Source organism: Peromyscus maniculatus, chromosome 11 (assembly GCF_049852395.1).
Source record: "Peromyscus maniculatus bairdii isolate BWxNUB_F1_BW_parent chromosome 11, HU_Pman_BW_mat_3.1, whole genome shotgun sequence".
In the NCBI taxonomy this organism is placed as follows: Eukaryota; Metazoa; Chordata; class Mammalia; order Rodentia; family Cricetidae; genus Peromyscus; species Peromyscus maniculatus.
Window position 1 is genome coordinate 98683102 of NC_134862.1, and position 23094 is coordinate 98706195.

At 48.7% G+C, this 23094-nt stretch overlaps 1 protein-coding gene across 3 annotated transcripts in view; it reads left to right on the plus strand.

The window, feature by feature from the left end:
- The window catches only part of Ptpn14 (protein tyrosine phosphatase non-receptor type 14), a 146658-nt gene that overhangs the window by 49675 nt on the left and 73889 nt on the right, over window positions 1-23094 (plus strand). For 2 of the 3 annotated variants that reach the window (XM_006972081.4, XM_042258826.2), the window contains exons 2-3: window positions 9546-9859; window positions 21302-21471. In XM_006972081.4, the coding sequence (XP_006972143.1) occupies window positions 9686-9859; window positions 21302-21471 (344 nt within the window). In that variant the 5' untranslated portion in view covers window positions 9546-9685. Of the gene's footprint in view, window positions 1-7805; window positions 8310-9545; window positions 9860-21301; window positions 21472-23094 lie in introns of those variants that run through there. The other variant, XM_076548193.1, reaches the window with a different exon arrangement.

The window sequence follows — 23094 nt, forward strand, 5'->3', positions numbered from 1 at the left end:
AAAATATCACCATATTTTGTACAGTAGCCACTTTTTTTCTCATTTCAAATGTGACTCCAGAGAAGTTTTGAAAGGTCATTTACGTGGCCATGTACACAGGGAAGTTGGAAAATGTGTGTGGACAAATTTCATCTTCCCACTGAATATTTGGAAGGGGTTAGGATTTGAAAATGTGCTTTTAAATGCTTTGATATCACCAGTGTTTTCTTTAGCAACTGAAGGGCTTGGTCTTTAAGCCTTACAGGAAAGGTTTTATGTTGTTAAAGTGACTTGACCTGCGGATGTGACGTGAGTCCCATGAAATTCAAACATTCATAATCCCAGCTCTTCAGGAGCCCAAGGAAACACAGTGAGACCTTGTCTCAAAAATATTAAAACAGACTGAAGAAACTAATAGTTACATTTTCATCAGACAAAGCCCACTTCCTTTCTGATGTTCTTTAAGGGGAGATGAGAGAAGGTAGATTAACTACCCCGTCCATTAAATGCTCCATCCATTTCCTAAAGTAACTTCTTCAATCAGTGTGTGAAAGCCAAGCTGTGTCCCCACTGGTTTGTGCACAGGATAGACTAGTTGTGTCAATTTGTCTGTTCTCACACCCAGATCAGGGTTGCATAGTTCTGTGAGGTGTGCTTGGGAGTCTAAGACTGGAATGCTGGAGAAATTCCAGAGGCGATTGGTAAACACAGCAGTTAGCTTCTCTCAGTGATTCCAGAACTCAGATTTAAGTGGGGAGAGTAAACACGTGTCACATAGTATGGGAAATAAAAAGAAACTGCTCGTGTGTAAGGCTTGCATTTGGAATTTCTTTTCCCCAAAGACTTTGCAGGTAATTCGGCAAAGAGTAATTGATTAAACTGTGTCTGGTTGACACTGTGGAACCCTCTCTACTCACTGGCCTGTTTAAGGAGTCATTTGATCAACTAAGTGTAGGGTCAGAAAACTTTTTGTCACGTGTTGTAGACAGATTTTTCTTTGGGCCACCAGCTCACAAAAAAATGACATGGAGACTTATTATTAATTATGAAAGCTCAGCCTTAGCTTAGGCTTGTTCCTAACTAGTTCTTATAACTTAAATCAACCCGTATCTTTTAATCTACGTTCTTTTATATGGCTTGGTTACCTTGACTCTCTACTTCCCATACTACTTTCTTCCCATCTGTCTGGTGACTCTGACTTCTTCTCCCCAGCATTCTCTCTCGTTGCCCAGAAGTCTTGTCTGTCTCTCCTGTCTAGCTATTGGCTGTTCAGCTTTTATTACACCAATCACAGCAATACATTTTCACAGTGTACAAATATCCCACAACAGTGTGTGTGTGTGTGTGTGTGTGTGTGTGTGTGTGTAGCTTTGAAGGGCTTTTTGTTGATAGCATTATTATTGTTAAAAACAAGACTGTAACATACTAGAAACCATAGCTTACTGTGAGTGATGGGAGCTTCCACCTTAGAGCTTTTAGGAGAGGGAGCTGGGGGAGAGGACTGTGGAGTTGGCGACTCTGAAGTTTCTCTGCTCTCCTCTCTGTGTCCTGTGCTCTAAAAGGCTTTTGATCGTGGTGTTTAGAGCAATACCCTAACAAATTGTTGTAGGCCCTCTAAAGTGCTCTAGCAAATCCTTTTGTAGCGTCCTTCTGTGAGGTGTCCATCTCTGTGAGGTCCTCGAAGTCTGGAAGAGGAAGCCTGGGTGGTGGAGAGTTTCTTTTGGAAACAGGAATCCTGTCTTTTCTTTCCCTAAAGCACTAATGAGCCAAGTAAGCTCTTTCTGCTCTTCACAACGGGACCCGCTCTTACAGCCCAAGAGCAGACCCATAAGGTTCCAAGTTCCTCCCGTGGGCAGGTCATAGAACCACAGTGGAGGCTCCTGAGTCTGAGCATGTCACTCTCTGCCCTCTGGGTCCCCGCTGTGTGCAGAACTTCGCTTTGTGACTGCGGCATCAAAAGACCTCAGCCCCGAATCCCACCCACATGCTTCCTTCAGGAACCCAAGGGTGGGCAGGTGGAGTGAAGACCGTGCTGTGTTAGGAGCTTGGAAGCCCAAAGTGATTGCTGACCAGAACCTCCTGGAACATAAGGACAACTGGAGACACTGCTGTGCGGTGCTCCTGACTTAGAAAGGCGAGTCCCGGGGTCCTCTTCCCCTACTCAGGATGGCTCTTGAAAAGCCATTTATGCTTCAGGTGTCAGAATCATGAGATAACCAGGCAGATGTTGGGCAGGGAGAGCCCACGGCTCAGCCTGTTTCCTGTTAGATGTTGACACTTTGCACTTGAAAGGACTTTCTCCACGCGGCGATGGATGAGGTAGTAAAGTGCCTGTTTGCAAACTACATGGCTGGTTTTTGTTGTGGCTGTTGCTCAAACCTAGCATACAGTGGAAGGAACCAAAAGGAACTTGTCTAGCCAAGTGAATGGGAGTACCTTTATATGTGAGCACACCGAAGTGGACCGGATGTGACTTGACAGTGACCGCATTCATCTCAGGCCTCCTCTGTAGCTCAGGAGGACCCGCAGCCTCTTACGCCCACTGTGAATGGTCCTTTTCTTTCCTCTCTCTCCTCCCCTCTTCTCTCCTCCCTCCCCTCTCCCTCCTTCTCTCGAGATAAGATCTAGTTATTAGTTTGCCGCTGGCTGTGAACTCACTATGTACACCAGGCTGGCCCCAATTCTATGATCCTCTTCTATCTCCACCTCCCAAGTGTTGTGGTCACAGGCTTGCACCCCGCTGCGGGCTCTTTGCAGTTCCTTCCCGGACACAAAGACTCTCTCCTCTTTGTTGGTGGTGCACATTCCCTGGTTCATCAGAGCTGCCTTTTCCACGATGCAGAGGAATGGAAAAGGTTAGCACTGTGTTCTGAGATGAGGCTAAGTTACTGTTTGTCTTGGAAGAAGTCCGAGCTCGTCCTGTTACTTTTACTGTTGTTATTATTATTAAGTAAAAAAGTTGCCTTGACGTGGTAAGCAGGCCTCTGCAGCCTGCAGCAGGATGCTAGATAGTCTGAGAGCATAGCTAACTAAAGCATGTTTTTAAGTGACTTTTTTAAATTTAAAATTTTTATTTATATATATATATACATATACATATATATATATATATTTTATTTTACAATACCATTCAGTTTTACATATCAGCCACGGGTTCCCCTATTCTCCCCCCTCCCACCCCCTCCCCTTACCCCCAGCCTACCCCCCATTCCCACCTCCTCCAGGGCAAATCCTCCCCCGAGGACTGCGATCAACCTGGTAGACTCAGTCCAGGCAGGTCCAGTCCCCTCCTCCCAGGCTGAGCTAAGTGTCCCTGCATAAGCTCCAGGTTTCAAACAGCCAACTCATGCAATGAGCACAGGGCTTGGTCCCACTGCCTAGTTGCCTCCCAAACTGATCAAGCCAATCAACTGTCTCACCTATTCAGAGGGCCTGATCCACCTGGGGGCCCCTCAGCCTTTGGTTCATAGTTCATGTGTTTCCATTCATTTGGCTATTTTTTTTTTCAATAATTGAGTAAAACTGAAATTTATTATAAGCCACAGTCGTCCTAGGGACCTCCATGCTATATATATAGCCTCTATGGGTTGTGGTCTGATTGTTTTATTTTAATTATTAAAATTTTTATTTTTAAAAAGACTTATTTTGCTTTAGTTTAGGGGTTGTTAGTTTTTCAAGCCAGGGTCTCACTGTGTAGCCCTGGCTGGCCTAAAAGTTGCTGTGCACACGCGGCTGACCTCGAACTTAGAGAGATTCACCTGCCTCTGCCTCCTGAGCGCTGAGGTCCAAGGCTTGCCTTGTTTTATTTTTAACTCTGTGTATGTGTGTGGGCTTGTGCATCCCAGCACAGTATGTGCCTGTGGAGGGCTGGAGGACGCATCCGATTCCCTGGAGCTGGAGTTACAAGCAGTGAGCTGCCCAGTATGGGTGCCGGACACTGAACTCTGGTCCTCTGCAAGAGCAGTGTGTACTCGTAACTGCTGAGCCATCTCTCCAACACCCATGAAACTTCCCTTTTTAAAAGGACTTAAAGTTTTAGAGTAGTTTTCGGTCCACAGCAAAACTGAGCAGCATAGGGCTCAGCTTCCCTGCCCCACGGTGATATCCCCCACCAGGACTGCGCATGTTTCAAGGATGGGTGAGCTTGTCATCGACAGGTCATAACTCCCTGGAACCCATAGTTTACCTTGGGGTTCACTGTAATTTGTGTGCGTGTGTGTGTGTGTGTGTGTGTGTGTGTGTGTGTGTGTACACAGGTGTGGTGATGTGTGTGTTCATGTATACTAGTGAAGGTTTGCACATACCACACACTAGTGTGAAGAGGACAACCGCAGCTGTAGGCCCTCCCCTTTCACCTCATTTGGGGACAAGGTTTCTTTGTTTGTCACAGCGTATGCCAGCTGCCTGACTGTGTGCCAGTTTAGCCGTGTCCCATCTCAGGACACTAAGATGGCAGATGTGCATGTCTACGCCTGGCCTCACGTGGGTTCTAGAGACTTGAACTCCGGTCCTCATGCCTGCACGGCAAAGACTTTACCCACTGGGCTACCCCCACCCCAAACCCCCAGCCCCCACTGTGTTTTCAAAAAAGTAATTAATTAATTAAAAGGTTACTTTTAATGAGATAAAATAGATAGTTCCTATTTAAACAGAACTTTACAACAGAATGAAGATTCTGATCTAGCTTTATTTCTTAAGAAGACTTTTAGATGTTACTTCGGTGGGTGCATAAGGCCATTTTCATGCAGGGGTTTGATAATCTTTGAACATCTTCTCTTTCTGCCTGGGCAGCAGCCACCCAGCAGCTGCTCCCGTATCCTGTGAGTGCGTGCTTTTATGTGTCCGCACAAAATCTCGCACCGTGATTGTCTCCTGTTGTATTCATTTCCCCACAGACAGTGTCACTCTGTTCTTCTTCTGTAAAGCGCGCACTGAGAGGATAAATTGCATTTGCATTATCCGTTTCTGATGCTGGACACCCTGGTGAGCCGCAGAATCCAGCTGTAGTGAATAGCGCTGCAGTAAACACTGCTGTGCAGGTGTCTGTGATGTCCTCAGGACAAATGCCCAGGAGTGACAGCTATGACTGGGTCGTGTGCAAGAGCAATCTGTTGTTGGTTTCTCCAAGACACCTCTGTACTGACCTCCATAGTGTTTAGGCTGGTGTTTGTTCCCGTTACCAGTGTGTAAGGGTCCCTTCTGTTCCTTCCCCAGCATGGCTCTCTCTTTCTGTCTCTCTTACACACTCACACCGGCTGCCCTTTCTTGTGCGGGTGTGTGACTCTCATGGTGGCACAGCAGAGACTGTGACACACTGAGCCGTCTCTCTAGCCTCTTACTTGTTCTCCTCATGACTGCCATTCTGAGTGTGGCAAGATGGAACCTCAATATAGGGTTTTATTTTCCCTCCCTTTCTTTCTTAAATTGAAAGTGTCATAAACACAGTCCTTTCTATGTGTCTTTTAGTTGTTTTTTGTTTGTTTGTTCTTTATGTTATAAAGCAACAGTGATGAGCCCCAGAGAGCCATACCAGGAAGCCCAGCCAAGGGGCTGGGAGCCAGGTTGTAGACCGGAAGGGAGGTGATAGAAGGTCTGCTGCGAGGGACCAGCAGGGTAGCGCTGTGTGGCCCTGGTGTGACAGTTAAGGCGGAGCTCCGACAACATCACTGTGTGAGTGACGGTTTCCTCAGGAGCTGAGGACCGAGGCGCATTCACTGGCCGGACAACGGTAGCACTGAGCGGAGCTCAAGCTCTCTCAGTCATTACAGTGGAGGGTCGCCTGGGACCATCTGAGTGTCGCACCTGCTTTTGGTCAGGATCGCCTGCAGTTCCTTCTAGAAAGAAGCACAGCTCCCTGGCTCTGCACTGCCAAGAGAGGGTGTTACGGGCCTTTGGTTTAGGTGGACAGCACAGGTGGAAGAGATAGGGAAGTGCATTCCTAGCTTTGGGTGCTGGGGTGTCAAATTGTGCTGATGTTTTTAACCCAGATTAATTTGTTAGAATAAGCACCGATGATGTTGCTTGCTGAGCTCCCTCCGACCAAGCCTGAAAGCCTAGGTACTAGAACACTGTCTACACGGGGAAGTGTCTTCCCCTTAACTTTCTGTCATGAAAGCGTTAGGTGCCTGGAGAAGCAGAGCGGGATGACAGTGTCTGTGTGCTGCCACTGGCATTCAGCTGCTGTCAGTGGAGTGTGTGTGTCCGCCATGTGTTTGTGTGTGTTTACCTACATACATATATGCGTGCCATTTAAAATTACAGGCATCGTGAGATCTAAACGCTTCCTCTTTTATTTTCATTTTATATGTGTGGGTGCTTTGCCTTCATGTATGTCTGTGTACCATGTGTATGCAGTGCCCTTAGAGGCCAGAAAAGGGCGTCCGATCTGCTGGGACTAGAGGCACAGATGGTTGTGAGCCCCCATCTGGGTGCTGGGAGTTGAATGGCCTCTGCAAGAGCAACCAGTGCTCTTAACTGCTGAGCCACCTCTCAAGCCTCATCCTGACATTTTTACTCACAGGAGAGCTACTGATATCTCCTAATGTCTCCGTCCTACATAACTACAATTCCACGTCAGAAATCACAGAAAATTGAGTCTGGAGAAATGGTTCAGTAAGGGCCTGCCTTGTAGGTAAGTGAGACTTGAATTTGATACCCAGACCCACGGAAAAAGGTGGTGCAGTGGTCCACACAGGAGGAAGCCTGGTTTGCTGACTAGTTGCCTTAGCCATTCCGTGAGCCCTATATTCAGGGAGAAAACTTATCTCAAATAAAACCTATGGTGGAGAATGATAAGGAAGACACTGACATTGCCCTCTGACCTCCATCGTAAGGGTACATCTGTGCATGCACACACATGGAAGCTACATACACAATACAAAACAAGAACATTAACAATGATATCTCTCTCTCTCTCTCTCTCTCTCTCTCTCTCTCTCTCTCTCTCTCAATTTTAAGTTTATCTAGTTCCTTCCTGACTTTCTTAGTCCTGCCCCCGCCCCCTCCAAACTGGATTTAATCAAGACCAAACATCACCTTTTATTTTTCCCAATTTCTCCACCTTTTGCCTGGGAAGTGGCTTGTACGGCCTTCTCCCTCCCATTTGAGACTTGTGTTTAGTTGTTGACTTGTTGAAGGTTCAGACCCATTTTGTTGCATTTTTTGTTGAGATTATCTTGGAAATCAAAGATTCAGGGATTCTTTTATTATTATTATTATTTAAGTGAAATAGACATTTTTCTAGGGTCCATGAAGCCCTGTTGGTTGTTCGTTGTCTTGGATGATAGACACGTCTGAAGGCAGTTTTGGAGGTCATCAACGAGGCGATTGGAAGGTGGTTTGGAGAGATCCAGAGTTCAGTCCCACCTCCCCAAGCAGCCTCTTTTGACACTTGGCTGAGCTGACCCTCGGCTGTGTGTGCCTTCTGTTCCTTTAAGAGCGGCAGTTATCCACACACCGGGCTGGGGAGCCGGTGCCTGTTTCACCATCCATGCATTGTGTCATGCCGTAGAATACGTGGAGAGGTTGTTTTCGCTGGGATAGCTGAGTACCAAGCCAGCCACATTCTTTCAAAGGTGTTTCAGGCAGACACACCCAAATGTGAAGTGCCTGGCCCAGGAAGAGAAATGCGCTGGTGTCCGCAGAGCAAACACTTCTGTCTGTTTAAGGCTTTCTTAATGTAGGCATTGAGTCTCAGCCCGCTTGTCCTGTGCTTCAGTAAGCCAGGGGAATTCACCAGTAAACACTTCAGGATATTTTGGCTTCCCCTCTTCTTTCCCCCTCTTTGGGTGGGTCCTCCGTATTTTCTGTCCCTATCAGGGGATCAGATTGGCGTGGCTTGGAAGTAAACATGCTACTCTGCCAACATAAAGTGGTTTAGAAATGTTAATCTACTTCACCAAGCCAGCATTCTAGCCATATGTATTCCACGCTATCATAAAACATGTACCTGCCACGCTCAGGAATGTGCCGAGGGCAAGTATCAAAGCCTGCCGAGGGAGGCTGGGAGTGTGTTTTGCTGTGTTGTAGGGTTATACCCTGACAACCTTCAGGAGGCCTGGGGTTCTGGCAAGGAGTGGCTTATAAATATCGCAGACAGCTCATTTATCCATCAGCCGATTCCTGCAGTGGTTCCTAAGAGTCCATTCAGGAGCAGGGCCGTGTCAGGATGGATGAGGGGCTTAAGCCTGCTCACACCTGCCTGAGTTAGCTGTCCTCTGAGCCTGGCAGGAGCAGGCAGCTGGATGGAAAAGCCCTCTGCCTGTTGCCGGCTTCTTTGAGAGAGAGGTTTCCTGCACCTCCTGACGAGAACGTCGATGGTTCGGGGCGAGGTAAAGGCATTTGCTTGGTGTTAGACTCTTGTGTTCTCTGTGTTTGTCATGTTGCTGTTTTCATTTGGGGGGACATCAGGGGCCAGCCAGTCTTGTGACTAGAGGGTTCAATGATCTGTAACTGGTGGCGGGACTTCTGTGCCAACTCTTCTGTAACGGAACAGAACTGTATTTGGGTGGCTCCTCACATTTGTCTAAATATTTGCTGAACTAAAGGACACAGTAAGATTTTTAAGTGCATTGAGGAATCCGTGTGTTTTAGGGACTAGGGATATAGCTCACAGCGAGAATATGGACTTAGCAGGGGCAAGGCCCGGGTTTGATCCTCAGCACCAAAACCAAGGTGGCAGTGAGAATTCTATATTGTAAATTAAGGGGTAGAAAATCTCTGTGTTAAATGTATGCTGTTGCCATTTACATCATACATTCTAAGTAAGTGGCTATTACAGTAAGTATTAAAATGTTTTGTTGTTGTTGTTGTTGTTTTGTTTTGTTTAGTTTTTTTTAAAAAAAGCTATAAAAACCTGGTGTCGTAGGATAGGAACACAATGAAGTTTTTAGTTCCCTGAAGCCCCCGACTCACCTCATTGGGTTTCTCACCTGTACAATCATTTTCTATTACACACATTTTTTATGGTCAATGTCTTCACATGCTCGTGTGTATGACAAGGCACACACGTGAAAGTCAGAGACACCTTGTGGGAGTCGGTGCTCTCCTCCAGCCCCGTGGGCCCTGGGGATTGAACTCTGATCGTCAGGCCTGGCGGCAAGCTCCTTTCCCACCCAGCCGCCTCCCGGGCTCCTCACCTGTACCAAGGCGTCGTGAAGTTTATCTCATGCGGTTCCTCATGAAGTTAAAGCAAGAGACAATTCTGAGCACTTCAAGCTCTCCTGGTTCCACTCCTCGTGCAGAGGGTGGCCCAGAGAGGAGGTCGGTGTGGATGGAGTGGGTGTGGGGTGCCCCGGAGTCTGGAGGTGCGGTGCTTCTGGGATGCCTGTCTTCCCGCTAAGCACCTCTTCTTCCCAGGTCTCCTTGCACGTCACTCTGATCAGAGGGTAAGACGCACGGCCTCCAGCAAGGAACTTGGGAGCTGCAGAGCACGAAGATGCTGGAATCTGATTCTTCACCCGCCTGGGTGATTGTGCGCACGCGCGTGTGGTGTGGTGCGGTGTGCACCGCTGACAGCTTCCCTTCCAATGCAGTGCGTGATCAGACTGTCTCTCTTTCCTCGACAGCTGTCCTGCAGAGGGCCTGGTGGGCATGGACACCTTTTCCCTACCTTAGTGTGACCACTCCAACCCCAAACCGCTAAGGCCATCTAAGGGGCGCCTGCCTGTGCCAGGAGAGGAGGGCGGCGTGCCCGGGCCGCAGAGCCATGCCTTTCGGCCTGAAGCTTCGCAGGACTCGACGCTACAATGTCCTGAGCAAGAACTGCTTTGTGACCCGGATCCGCCTGCTGGACAGCAATGTCATCGAGTGCACCCTGTCAGTGGAAAGCACAGGGCAAGAGTGCCTTGAGGCGGTGGCCCAGAGGCTGGAGCTGCGGGAGGTGAGTTGAGCGCGTGTCCCTGTGTGTGTGGGGATGGGTCCCTGTGTGGGGATGGGTCCTCAAAAGAACCAGCTGCTGTCTGCTAACATGTCGGCACCTGCTGGGTTTTCAGCCTAGCTGTGTGTTTGGAGGGACCTGGTGTTCTTAGTGCGGGTGTGAGCTGACCGAGCCCCAGTGGCTCAGGGGACCAGTGCTGATGTCTGAGGGAGGGCCTGCAGCTGGTGGTGGGGAAGTGGGTTTCCTTTTGTTTCCCGCGTGAGATTTTGGGGGGAGAGGTAAGACTGAGAGACTCTCCCCACCAAAGCCATTTTTTTTTCTCTTTAAAACAGTTTGAGTGGGCAGTTGGCGTTCAGGTTGGATGGGTGTGTCACAGGGAGAAGCCACCCCCGTGGCTGCAGCTGCCTTTTGTTTGTTTCGTGCTCCCCCTTAGAAAGACGGGGGGCAAACGGCAGTTAAAGTGAGAGTGACCCAGAGACACTGAGAAAGCTTTTTTTAAAAGAACTAAAAACAGATAAAAATGTGTGTGTGTGTGTGTGTGTGTGTGTGTGTGTGTGTGTGTGTGTGTAGGCTAGAGCACAACCTTGGGTATCATCCACAGGAGTGCTGTCCTCGTCCTTTGGGACTGAATCATTAAGCCTGGAGTTCACTGAATTGTCTGTCTACAGGGATCCTCCTGCCTCCGCCCCCGCCCCCCAAGCCCTGGGACTCCCAGCATGCCATGCCTGGGATGCTTATGTGGGTTCTGGGAATTGAACTCACATCCTCTGCTTGTATATTAAGTACTTGACTGCCAGAGCTACCTTCCCGTCCCCAGGGAGAGCGGTTACAATAGGCATTTGCTCCCTGGGCTCCATGCATGCTGTTCTTTTTGGTGTTTGTTGAGACAGGGTCTCACTTTGTGACCCAGGCAGGTCTCCAACTTGTCATCCTCCTGCCTCAGACTCCAGCTAGGATCCCAGCCGCACACCACCACCCTGTCACGGCAGGTCACCATTAGGAGGGACTTGGTGCAGTGTGCTGCTGCCATGACAAGGGAGCCACGTGGTTTTCATCTCCCAGGCATTCAGGACGAGAATCTTTTGTCAGGAGTCCACGCTTGTGCATTTTGAGTCCTGATGGCCACAGGACACGTGGGCTGGTGGGCGACATGGGGGCAAATAGTAGCACACACTGAATGACGCTTGACCCCTGAGATTCAGACCCCCCTGAACATCAGGAAGCACCGAGGACCTTGGGATCTCACTGGGGTCCAGGGGGCAGAAGAGGTGATGGTGACCTTCCACACGGGTTCCGTCCCTTCTCCTTGCAGCTTCTTCCACAGGGTGCCCGTAGCTCTCTGGCAGGCTTTTGTTCCTGGACACCTCTGTTCCCTGCTGTCCTTCGGGTTCGGACTCTGGCTTCAGCCTTCTGGTGGGCGGTCTGTTTGGGTTCATTCCCACATGCAGCCAGACGCTGTCCTCAACAGCAGATGAGTAAAGCTGGGCTACTGACGCAAGACTGAGAAAAGTCGTGGCCTTGCTGATGGCAGTAGCTAGCTGTCCTTTGTTTAGTGGTGGCATTTTTTTGGTTATACATATTTACACATACCTAAATTCCTGTAAAACAGTAAAAACTTAAATTATATAGCACTGAGGTAGTGAAGTGGTTTTGCTTTTTGAGTACTCCTAGTCCTGTTGTTAACGGATTATTCCTATGCATTGGGATCATTATACTCTATGGTAAACAGCTATGCATGCAGGTAGCATTTGTGTTGAACTTGGCTCAGATTATGATTCTGAGGCTCATTTGCTGAGTGGCTGTGGAGAAATTACTGAACCTGTCTGGTTTCTGTTTCCTGACCTGTAAAGTGGGAATAGTGACTCTTACTTTGTGGTCTTCTTCTCAGTCTTCAAAGTCCTTCTGTCTGGAAATATGGAGTGCTGCGTCCAGTAATTCATAACTGTTCGAACTTCAATGTCTTTAAAAATGATTTTTACTAAAGAAAACTTGAGTGGCTTCCTTAGGACTTGATGGACACTTGGGAACATTAGGAGGGCCCAGCACTTCGGTGACAGATGAAGACTGAGTGCCACCTGCAGTCAATCATGTCACAGAGTCGGTCAGGATGCTGCCTGTCCTTAGTCGTTCAGTGAATAGACTGCTGTGGGCCAGGCTGGGCCAGGCTGGGCCTGCCTGAAGGGAGACTAGGGTAACTCAGTGGGTAAGGTGCTTGCCACCTGAGGAGGAAGGCCTGACGTCAGTTCTCCAGCACCCACAGAAAAGGCTAAGTGTGGCAGTGTATGTCAGAACGCCAGAACTGAGGGATAGAGATGGACGGGTGTGTCCCCAGGGTTCAGGGACCAGCCAGTCTAGCTGAAGTACCGAGTTCCAGATTCAGTGATACCCTTTCTAAAAGTAAAGTTCTTGGACACATTATGATGTGTCAGCCTCTGGCCTCTACACACACTGAGTAAGCACATCTATACACTCATGTGCACACAACACACAGACACACACACACACACACAGACACACACACACACAGACACACACACACACACACACGCACACACACACACACACACACACACACACACACACACACACACACACAGTCTCTGTGCTTTGACTCTGGACCTGAAGGCTACCTTAGGCATTCAGGTAGAAAATATGACAGGTCTTCCTTAGCACAGGGAGCTGGATTTGCAGAGAGGAGAAGTCAAGAGCACCTGCCCAGGCTGGGGGTGATGGTGCTGAAGAGGTGGCTGAGGGGTGGGGTGGGGTGGGGGGTTGGGTGTGTGTGGAGGGGGTGCAAAGGTATCTCTCCTGCCTACCCACCAGCAAAGCTCCGGGGAGCAGTGGGAGGTGAGGCGTGTTGGGACATGCGTGCAGTTGCTCTCTGCCAGCCCTGGCTTCCTTCCGAGAGGTCAAAGGGCAACCCAGATGATCCTACAACTACCTGTCAGGAGGATAAAGGGGGTGATTCCGAGGCTCCCGTCAAGTGTGCATTGTTGTGTGATTGACATCTCAGTGCCCAGGTGCGGTTCCGCTCTCCCACTGGCTTTGTGCTGACTGCACTGGACGATGAGTCTGTCACCTCTGAGCAAATCTCGTTCTCTGTGGGGCTTCCACTTTCATCCTGTGACAGATGACGCTGGAGCTCTGACCCTTCCTCGTCAATCCTAGCTCCTCCCCAGTTGAAGGAGAGAGAACTAGCTCTGTGCATGCCTCCAGCAGAAATGTCTTCCACCCAAACGGGAAGCGGGCGTGGTTCAACACAGGATGGAGCCTCCTCAAACTGGCCTCGTGTTCTTATGGGTACCAGTTGCCCAATTTAGCCTCTTTTTCTTTTTCAAGTTTGTGTTTTATCCGAAGCTATCAGCTGTGGCGTTAATCGTCCATGGTTGGCTGTTTTCATGTGTAAGGATTTCAGAGGCGCAGGCATGGACTCAGCCTGCATTTCCCATCAAAGAAAGGTGAGCTCACACCACAGAGAGGGTGGGGCTTGATTGATGTTAATCCGCTGGCGCTTGGTAACAGCTGTGATTGTCTGATGTAGGGACTGTTTGACAGGAAAACCTCATTCCCCAACCTGTGGAATCTAACTCTGTTCTGTAACCTGCTTAACCACAGATGAGATTCCAAAATGATCAGCACAGGGGCCGAGGAGGCCTGCTGCTTTGCTTTCTGTTGCTGTGATAAAGCACCGACTGGAAGCATCTTGTGGGGGAGAGGGTGTGTTTCATCTTTCACTATACAGCCCATCATCTAGGGTAGCCTGTTAGGAGCTCAAGGCAGAAACCTGGAGGCAGAAACTGAAGCAGAGGCCATGGAGGGGTGCTGCTCACTGGCTTGCTCTCGGTGGTTTGCTCGGTCTGCTTTCTTATACAGCCTAGAACCACCTGCCCAGGAATGGCACTGCCCACAATGGGTTAACCATTAATTAAGAAAATGTCCCATAGATATGCCCAGAGGCCAGTCTGGTATAAACATTTCTTCAGTGAAGATCCCAGGTATGTCTAGGTTTATGTCAAATTAAAAAACAAAACAAAACAAAAAACAAACAAACAAACAAAACAAAAAACCTAAACCAGACGGCTCCCTGAGTAAAGAAAGGCACTTGCCATCAAGCTTGACTAATGACCGGAGTTTGATCCCTGGATCCACACGGTAGAAAGAGAGAACTAATGCTTACACATTGTCCTCTGACTTTCATGTGTACACCATGGCACACATACACCATAGCATGCACACACACACACACACACACACACACACACACACACACACACACACACCATTTTAAGTACCAATACTGAGTAGGAGTCTTTTGAGAGTAAACTGTGGGGGGAATGTTATGGCCTTTGAATTTTTGTGTTGATTTCTTGTCTTGCGAATATTATCATTGGAAATCTTAGCTAGCTTAGTGCCTGGCCTCTACTGTACTGATAACTGTACCTTCATTTTAGGAGGAACAGAGGTGGTTATTTCCCAACCTTCGCTCTTAAGTCTTTCTCACTGGGTGTGTTATAAGGGAGTCACACTGCCTCAGGAGAATGCTTGCTTGGCTATAATCATGGCAGGCTTCATGGGTCACTGTTACAGCTGCAGCTTGTTTTTCTGTATTTTCATGAAGACACTGGCTGTGAGAACAAGGATGGTCCCCTCGTTAGTTATACATATGCTCTAGAGTCCCCAGACCTGCCCAGTACAGAGACTGGGTGCATACAAGATGGTCTTAGAGTTCTCCAGCTGTGGAGGACACTGACTTATTGTCCAGAGTCACTGGAATGTGGCATGAAGAGCTGCCCAGAGCCTGCTCTACGGCTGCATCTGAAGTATCTCTCATGCCTGAGAGAAGCCTTCGGAGCTTGTACGTAGCTCCTTTCTTTCTCTCAGGTGGGGCCATACCAACTCTGCTTCTTGATTGACAGCTGAAATACTGGGCGAGGCGGGCTGCCTGTTGGAGCTTAATGCGAGATCTTCTAAACTTTTGCTTCTGGTTGATTACCTCTTCAGAATGCCTGCATTAAGATCAAGGCTTTAATCCCTTGTAATTGCCAGGACGGCATGTGTGACCCTCACAGATGGCATTAAAGCCATGCCATGGGTCACAAAACTGGAGCAACCAAACCCTCAACAATCTTCTGCCGTGAATAGTTAGTGTGTGCAATTACATCATCTCATGTTAAATGAATGGAAGAGGGGTGGAGATGTAGCTCAGGGGTAGGGTACTTGTCTGCTATGTGCGAGGTGTGGGATTTGATCCCCGGCACCACAGTAAAAAGGAATCCTGTCAACCACACCCTGAACTATTTTTAACACATGTTTTCTTCGGAGCACTCTGAGGTCCACAGCAGAATGAGAAGGGACAGGATTCCCCACAGACCCGGCTCTGTCTCCTGCTTTTCTTGCCACCGGACGGTGTCTGGAAGAGCAACTCAAGAAACGGCTTGCTTGGGCTCCTGCTTGAAGGGATGGATTGCATTATGGGGGAAGGCATGCCAGCATGAGTGAGCCAGTCATTGCCTCTACAGCCAAGCAGAGAGCGGTCAGGAAGTAGGGTGGGCCAGTAAAACTTCAAGGTCCACCCCAGTGACCCGTACCCTCCATCAAGCTTCCCCTCCTAAATATCCCACAACTTTCCCCAAGACAGTGCCCCCAGCTGGGGGTCGAGCTTATGGGGACATTCCATACTCAGGTCACAGCACTAGCTGCCCTGCATTCTGTTTAAAGGTCTTCATTCCCTGGGATCTTTCCACAGTCATTACCATGAACACCAACACTGTGGCAACCCCGTCTGCCACTGCAGACACTAGCTGGCATCTTAGTACACTTCTGTTAAAATGCAAAACTCCAAATAAACCCAGGACACGCTCACACGAAAATGTCACCCTCCCATAGCCCTCCCTACGCTCTTCCATTTCAGCTGGTTCTTAGTAATTGACTCAGAGCTACAGTTCTTCTTTCTGGGAACCGGTTTTTACTGCCTTCTTTCTTCCTCATTATAGAGGCCTTAAAACTAAAATACAATGTGGGATTTATGCCCAGAGGTATCCAGAGGGTCAGCCAGGTCTGCTTTATGTTTGGTGGTTTAGACAGAAAGCTGGCATTCGGGGGAATGAGGTTCCGGTTCCTTCAATAGTGGGAGAGGTGATTTCTGTTGGTCGGCATCAGCCATGTTTCACACAACCATGTGGCAGTGTTTAGTGGTGAAGCCTGGGGAACCAAACTGAGCTGAACTTTAAGCAGGGCATGCACAGCTGTGCTGGTGGGAGAGACGGCCCCTTGGACCTGGCACGGGGGCTGAGCATTGTTATTGCCTGCTACACAGCTAGTTGGATTGAGACTATAGGTCTGATTACATTTCCTGTGATGCAACTTGTAGAGATGTGGCTGGATAAACCCGTGCTGTGCCATAACCTAAACAAAAGCCAAGTCAGAAGCTGCGGCCGAGTCTTTCCACTCCAGGGTGGAAACAGAGCCAGAGGAGAGATGAGAGGAGTCGGTGGGAGCGGAGGAGGCTTCGTTGGGCACAACTTATAAAACCAGGATGAAGCTGGAAATCTCCCAAATGGGCTCTCTTTCCTGCAAGATAACAGAGCCCAACAGTTTAAATTAGGATGGCACAGAGGTGTGCTGCAGACACCCTCAAGGATAGTTTATCTTGAGCTAGGAGCCCCCATGGCCCCCAAACCTTTTTGAAAAATTTTTATGAACACACATACAAGGTGCCAGGTTTCATGGTGACACTCTGAGGTGTGTTATGTACTCTCCCTCGTTCCCCCTCCCCTGCTATCCCTTCGCCTGTCCAACGGAAATGCTGGGACTGTGGGAGTGAGTCACCACACCCAGCTTGTCATGGGGTGGCTTTGAACCTAGGGCCTTGAACATGTTGGACAAGCACTCAACCAACTGACCTACAGCCACAGCTCCCGTGTGTCTCTGTGTAGGTATATATGCATGTGTACACACCTTTATATACACATGTGCACATGTCTTTATACACACACATACACGTCTTTATGTGCATATCTTAGGATGCACATACGAAAGAAAAAGTTGTAGCTGTTTCTCCAGTCCTGCCTGGCCCCGCGGTCAGGACGAAACTTTCCCACCCACATCCCACCGCTCAGTCCTAAGTAAACACACAGAGGCTTATATTACTAACCAACTGTATGGCCTATGGATCACACTTCTTGCTAGCTAGCTCTTATAACTCAACCCATTTCTATTAATCTATATGTTGCCACGTGTTCCAGGCCTTTACCTGCGTCCCGTTACCCATTGCTCCTTGGATGGCGGTTTGGCGTCTCCTCGACTCCAACCTTCTTCATCCTGTCTCTAGTTTGAGTACCGCCTAACCTTATCCTGCCCTGCCATAGGCCAGTGCAGCTTTGTTATCAGCCAATCAGAGCAACACATAGTCACAGCACACAGAAAGACGTCCCACAGCAAAAAGTAACATTTGTCTCTCGGGGTCTGGCTTATCTTGCTTAATATGCTTTTCAATTCCATCTATTTCCTGAAAAAAAGTCATTCTTTCTATGACTCACTCCGTGAAACTCCAAGAAACCACATTTTCTTGACCCATTTATTGGTTTATCTGTTGAGTGACCCAGACTGATTCTATCAGTTGGCTGCTGTGAAACTCACCATCTTTGGCGTGGATGACAGGTTTCTCTGTGGCCTGCTGACGTCAACCCCTCTGGATGCATCCCCAGGTCACGTGGCAGTGCCTTGATGCTGGTTTCCGTAGAGGCTCCACTAGTAGATCCGCACCATCAGTGTGCACTAGCAGATCCGCCCCATTGGTGTGCACTAGCAGATCCGCCCCATTGGCGTGCACTAGCAGATCCACCCCATTGGCGTGCACTAGTAGATCCGCACCATCGGTGTGTCTGGCCCTCCCCATCCTGCCAGCATCTGTCCTTGTTTTCATAAGAGTCATCTCAACAGGGTGAGGTGGAATCCCGGGTAGTTTTGATTTGCATTTTTGTGGCAGCAAGAAGGTGTTGGATATTTCCCCTTGGCCTATGGACTGTCTGAGCTCCGTCTGCTCATAAACACCTGTTCATTTCATTTGCCTTTACTGTAGGGCCCCATTTCTTGAGTAGTTTCATAACTGTTTCATAGCATCAATGCGTAGCCAATCACGGAGAACTGCTTTGTGCCCTTTGGAAAAGACTATATTTCAGCAGCAGCAGTAACAAATGCTTACACTACAAATTCAGTTTCCATCAAGGGTGGTTTATTTTGTTATTTAGAACTCTTTACTATTTACTGTGGCTTGAGGTTAGTACTTTGAGTCTCAGAACTCATTTCTCTGTGTGTGTGTGCATGTGCGTGCGTGCGTGTGCGTGTGCGTGTTCATGCATGGGTGCGTGCATGTGTGTGTTGTACAGGAGGATGTGCTCTGTAATATGGCCCTTCTTTGTGTGTGTGCTGTGGATATCACTCTGTATAAATAAACACTGATTGGCCAGTAGCCAGATAGGAAGTATGGGTGGGACTAACAGAGAAGAGAATTGAGGGAACAGGAAGGCAGAGGGGGAGACTGCTGGAGCCGTTGCCAAGACAAGGAAGATGTAAGGTACCAGTAAGCCACGAGCCACGTGGCAAAGTATAGATTAATAGAAATGGGCTAAATATAAGAGTAAGAGCTAGACAATGATAGGCCTGAGCTAATGGCCAAGCAGTTTAAATAATATAAGCATCTGTATGTTTATTTTATAAATGGGCTAAGGGACTGCCGGGGCTTGACAGTTACCGAAGCCTCAGTGGGGGTTGGAACTTCCAGATCCAGATTATAACATTTTTAATTTCAGTCTAGAGAGATGATTCAGTGGTTAAAAGCATTGACTGTTCTTGCAGAAGCCCTGGGTCTGATTCCAAGCACCTACATGGTGGTTCCCAACCATTTGTAACTCTAGTTCCAGAGGTTCTGATGCCCTCTTATGGCCTCTGTGGGCACCAGGCACACACAGACATATATGCATGCAAAGCAATTAAACACATTAAATAAATAAATCTTAAAAGAATTAAAAAAATTTTTTTCCTAGTGGATCATTGAGTTGTTCATGTGGCTGCCTGGTTTCCCAAGCACTGGGACCATAGATGCATGCCGCTGTACTGGACTTTTCTATGGATGCTGGGGATCCAAATTGAGGTCCTCACACCTACTTAGCAAGTACTCTATTATCTGAGCCACCTCCCTAGCCCCCCACCCCTACCTGGCATCATTTTCTAATTCCATGGCTTATAGGTATACTGGTAAGTTTTCTGTCACCGTATATGATAACCCCAGGCAACCAGCTTATGGAGAGGAAAGGTCGATTTAGAGCATGGATTCAGTTTGTCATCCATTGACCCTTTTTCTCTGTGACAAGGCAGTATATTCTGCTGGAAAGACACAGAGGAGTAAAGCCAGGCATGTCACAGTCGGAAGGCAAGAGGGGACAAGGGGGGGCTCAGGGTCTTGTGGTCCCCTTCCAGGGTGCATCCCCTCCAGGCCCTGGGTACCCTGAGACCAAGTCTTTGGCCTATGAGCCTGGAGATGAGGGTGGGGTTCTAGGTTCTAGATCTAAACCATGACGATATTGATGCTAAAAAGAGCCAGTGAAAAGGAGTCATGTGACCTGCCTGATGACATGCTTGCTATGATCCACAGACGTGGGTGGCAGATGTTAATTAGGTAGTCAGTGTTTCTTGCAGCCTGTGAATAAGAATTGCAGTCACCTCATTTTAAAGACAACCCTCTAGGAATCCAAGGGTCCCTTTGTGTATAGAGTCAGAGAGAGAGAGAGAGAGAGAGAGAGAGAGAGAGAGAGAGAGAGAGAGAGAGAGAGAGAGAGAGCGCTCAACAATTGGAGGTAGACGGGCCACAGAACTCTTCTGTTCGGTGACCTGTAGACCTTGACTGCATCCTGTCTCACGTTGGAGACATAGATGGGCCCACAGAAGCCGGAACATGACTCAGTCAGCTTTGTGTGAGTTCACGGCGACTGAGTTCACCAGAGCACTGAGCATGGTATTTTGTAGCTTGAGAGGGTATAGACCTAAGCTTGCCCTTTGGAGCACCATGGAGGATGCAACCATTTCACTCGTCTGAGAAAAATATCCCTGCCAGCCCGTGGTGCTCTGGCTTTCACAGGCCAGGGCACATCTGGGGTGTGAGGAAAGCGGGACCAAGGCTTCACTGGGGAATCTCTTTTGGTAGAGATTGCTCTGTGGTGAGCGCAGGGGCCGCCAGCTGCAGTGAGGACAGAGAAAGAATGCCTTTGGAAATTAAACTTGGTAATGAAAACATTCTTCTGAAGGCAGAGCTCCAGGTGTGCTGCTGTAAAGCAGCCCAGGCTGTAATCGGAACACAAAGGCGTCTTCAGAAGCAGCGATCTCTTTTTTTTACACTAATCCTGAAATCCTAGCACACGTTCCTATAAAGACAGGATTGGGTGCATGAAGGTACCTGTTTCAATCATTCAGCGTGCTGTTCATAGCCAAGCCAGTTGAGGCTTCAAGTTTGAGGGTGACAATCACATGTTCATCTATCAAATGCCTCTGTAATCTGCCAAGAGCCCCCAATGGCTTTGTGGGTAGCTGTGGAGAAGAGAGCCTTCCAGTCTTAAAGTTTGGGAGGGGGAGAAATTCACCATAATTCATGTATAATAAAATGGTACAAGGTACCGTTTTCAAAGTACTCACTAAAGTACAAACAGAGCACATGGCTTTTGGGTTGGCATCTCATAAATTGTGAAGTTTCTACAGTGTCAGGACTCTTGGCTGGCAGGGTTTGTCTTCTTAGTAAGAAATTACTCTATGGTAGATGCAAGAATTATCCTGGCCTTTGCCAGCATGCTGTGGGTGAAATCACACAGGGAGTCATCCTTCTGAACTCAGCAAAGAAATAAGCCTTGGGGCTGGGGAGACAGTTCAAGGCCCTGAGCTCAGTCCCCAGCAACCAGCTAAAAACCTCAAGTGTGGTGGGCGCACTTGCAGTCCCAGCCCTGGGGGGGGGGGTGTCGACAGGAGGCTACCTGGGCTTCACTAGACAACCAGTCTAGTCTAATCGATGAACCCCAGGTCCCAGTGAGAGATCTTGTCTACAAAGTCAAGGTGGCTAGTTCCTGAGGCAGGGTACCCAAGGCTGACCTCTGGTCTCTGCCCAGGTGCTCATACACTCCTGTACATATACATGCTCAAAGTCAGCCCCGTGCCCAGTCCACACCATCCTTTCACCTAGCACAAGTTTATGGGGATCCACATGCACAAATAACAGAATTGGTCAGGAGTGCTGCATCTGGATGCTCCATGTAGGTGCATCATATGGAGAAGAAACTGGATCCTTGTAGGTAGGCCCTGGATCTCAGAGTTCTGGGGACCCAAGTGTGGGAGGCTTGCTCTCTGGATGGTCTTGGCCTGCTATGAGAAGCACAAACTGATGTGATTTTACGTTTTGTCTAGACGCACTACTTCGGCCTTTGGTTTCTCAGCAAGAGTCAGCAGGCGAGATGGGTGGAGTTGGAGAAGCCACTGAAGAAACACCTGGACAAGTTTGCTAATGAGCCTCTGCTTTTCTTCGGAGTCATGTTCTATGTGCCAAATGTGTCATGGCTTCAGCAGGAAGCCACGAGGTAGGTTGTGTTCCCCCTCGAGTTCCCCATAAGGGCGTGGATCACCGAAAGGCTTCTGGTGAAGGGGAGGTGTGCTGGCTGATTTCGTTGTGTGTGGAGGCAGAGAGGGTGGGGTAGCTGGAGGTTGTCTGCCAGTTGCCACGCACCTGCAGAATTTGGTTTGACCCGTGTAGCTAATGCCGGACATTCCTATAGCCCCGGTAAGACGGGTAGAATGTGTGTGTAACAGCAAAGAAGTATTTGTTGGGATGGTCAGTTGAATAGGTCTGCAAGATTTCAATAAGGACTAACCACCTAATTCTGTTAAGATTTTAATAAGGACTGACCACCTAATTTCATTTGTCCGCCCCACCCCCCGCCCCAAACACCGCTGGGTTTTGTACCTGAGGACTAGGGTGGTTTTAAAGATGGAAGTAAACTTGAGGAGAAAAACGGCGAGGGGGCAGAGTTTTGATTACGTGGTGTCACATGAAGGGGCAGGAAGGCGGCAGATGGCAGAGACTCGGGGCTGGCGGTGCCGTCTTGTGTCCTTGTAGGAACTGCAAATGCTCATAACGTTTGGACGGCTTATGATTTACAGAGCAAAGCAAGAACATTTTGTCGGCGTTAGTATGGTGTACGTGATGCTTGGGAAAGCACCCCAGAATCGCCCATCAAGGGGCCCGGGGGCACTTTTCCTTTTTGTTTTTAAAACCTCTTGCTCAGATTTGGGCTTTGGGAACCCTAGAGAAGCTAAGCTGTGACATGCTTAGAGGACAGCAGAGAATGCTCCATTGTTTTTCACTGTGTGGGTTTCAGGATTGTGTATTTCTCGAATAAATGACAATACAATTGAAATTTTTATGTTTCTTCCTCCTCCTCCTCCTCTTCCTCCTCCTCTCCCTCCTCCTCTCCCTCCTCCTCTTCCTCCTCCTCTCCCTCCTCCTCCTCTTCCTCCTCCTCCTCCTCTTCCTCCTCCTCTTTGTGAAAAGCTGTTGCTGGTAGCTGTGGAAATGGCCCAGTGGGTAAAATACCTGCTGTCCAAACATGGAGACCTCAGCGGGCCTCCCCGAACCTGTGTAAAATCTGGTTGTGGCACCAGGGATCTGTAACCCCAGTGCTGAGAGAAGTGTTGGGCAGAGCCAGGTGGACCCAGGGTTCATCAGTCAGTTTTGAGGTAGATAATTGGAAAGTGTGGCTTTTTGAGGTTAATTTGAGATCGTCTCATCTCACCCACTACAGCAAATCTCTTCATATTGGGGGAAGCCCGACCAGAGACTAATGACATTGGAGAGAATATGGACTCGCCAGGCCCCAAGTTAAGGCGATGCCTGAGTAAAAACATAAAAAAAGTATCAAAAGGAGGCCTGAGAGATGGCTCAGGCCCCACAGAAGCCTGAAGACCAGCATTTAATTGGCATCAGTGAATCCTAGTGCTGGAGAGGGGAAGCCCGGAGAGGCCCTGGGGTTTGCTGATCAGCCAGCCTAGCTGGATTAGTGAGCTCCAGGTCCTGTGAGGGATCCTGTCTGAGACATAAGGTGGGGAGTGGCTGAGCAAAGACACCCAGCATCGACCTCTGGCCTCCACACACATCCACAGTATATCAGAAGGAGAAGACATGGAATTCCAAAATCAAAGGAGAC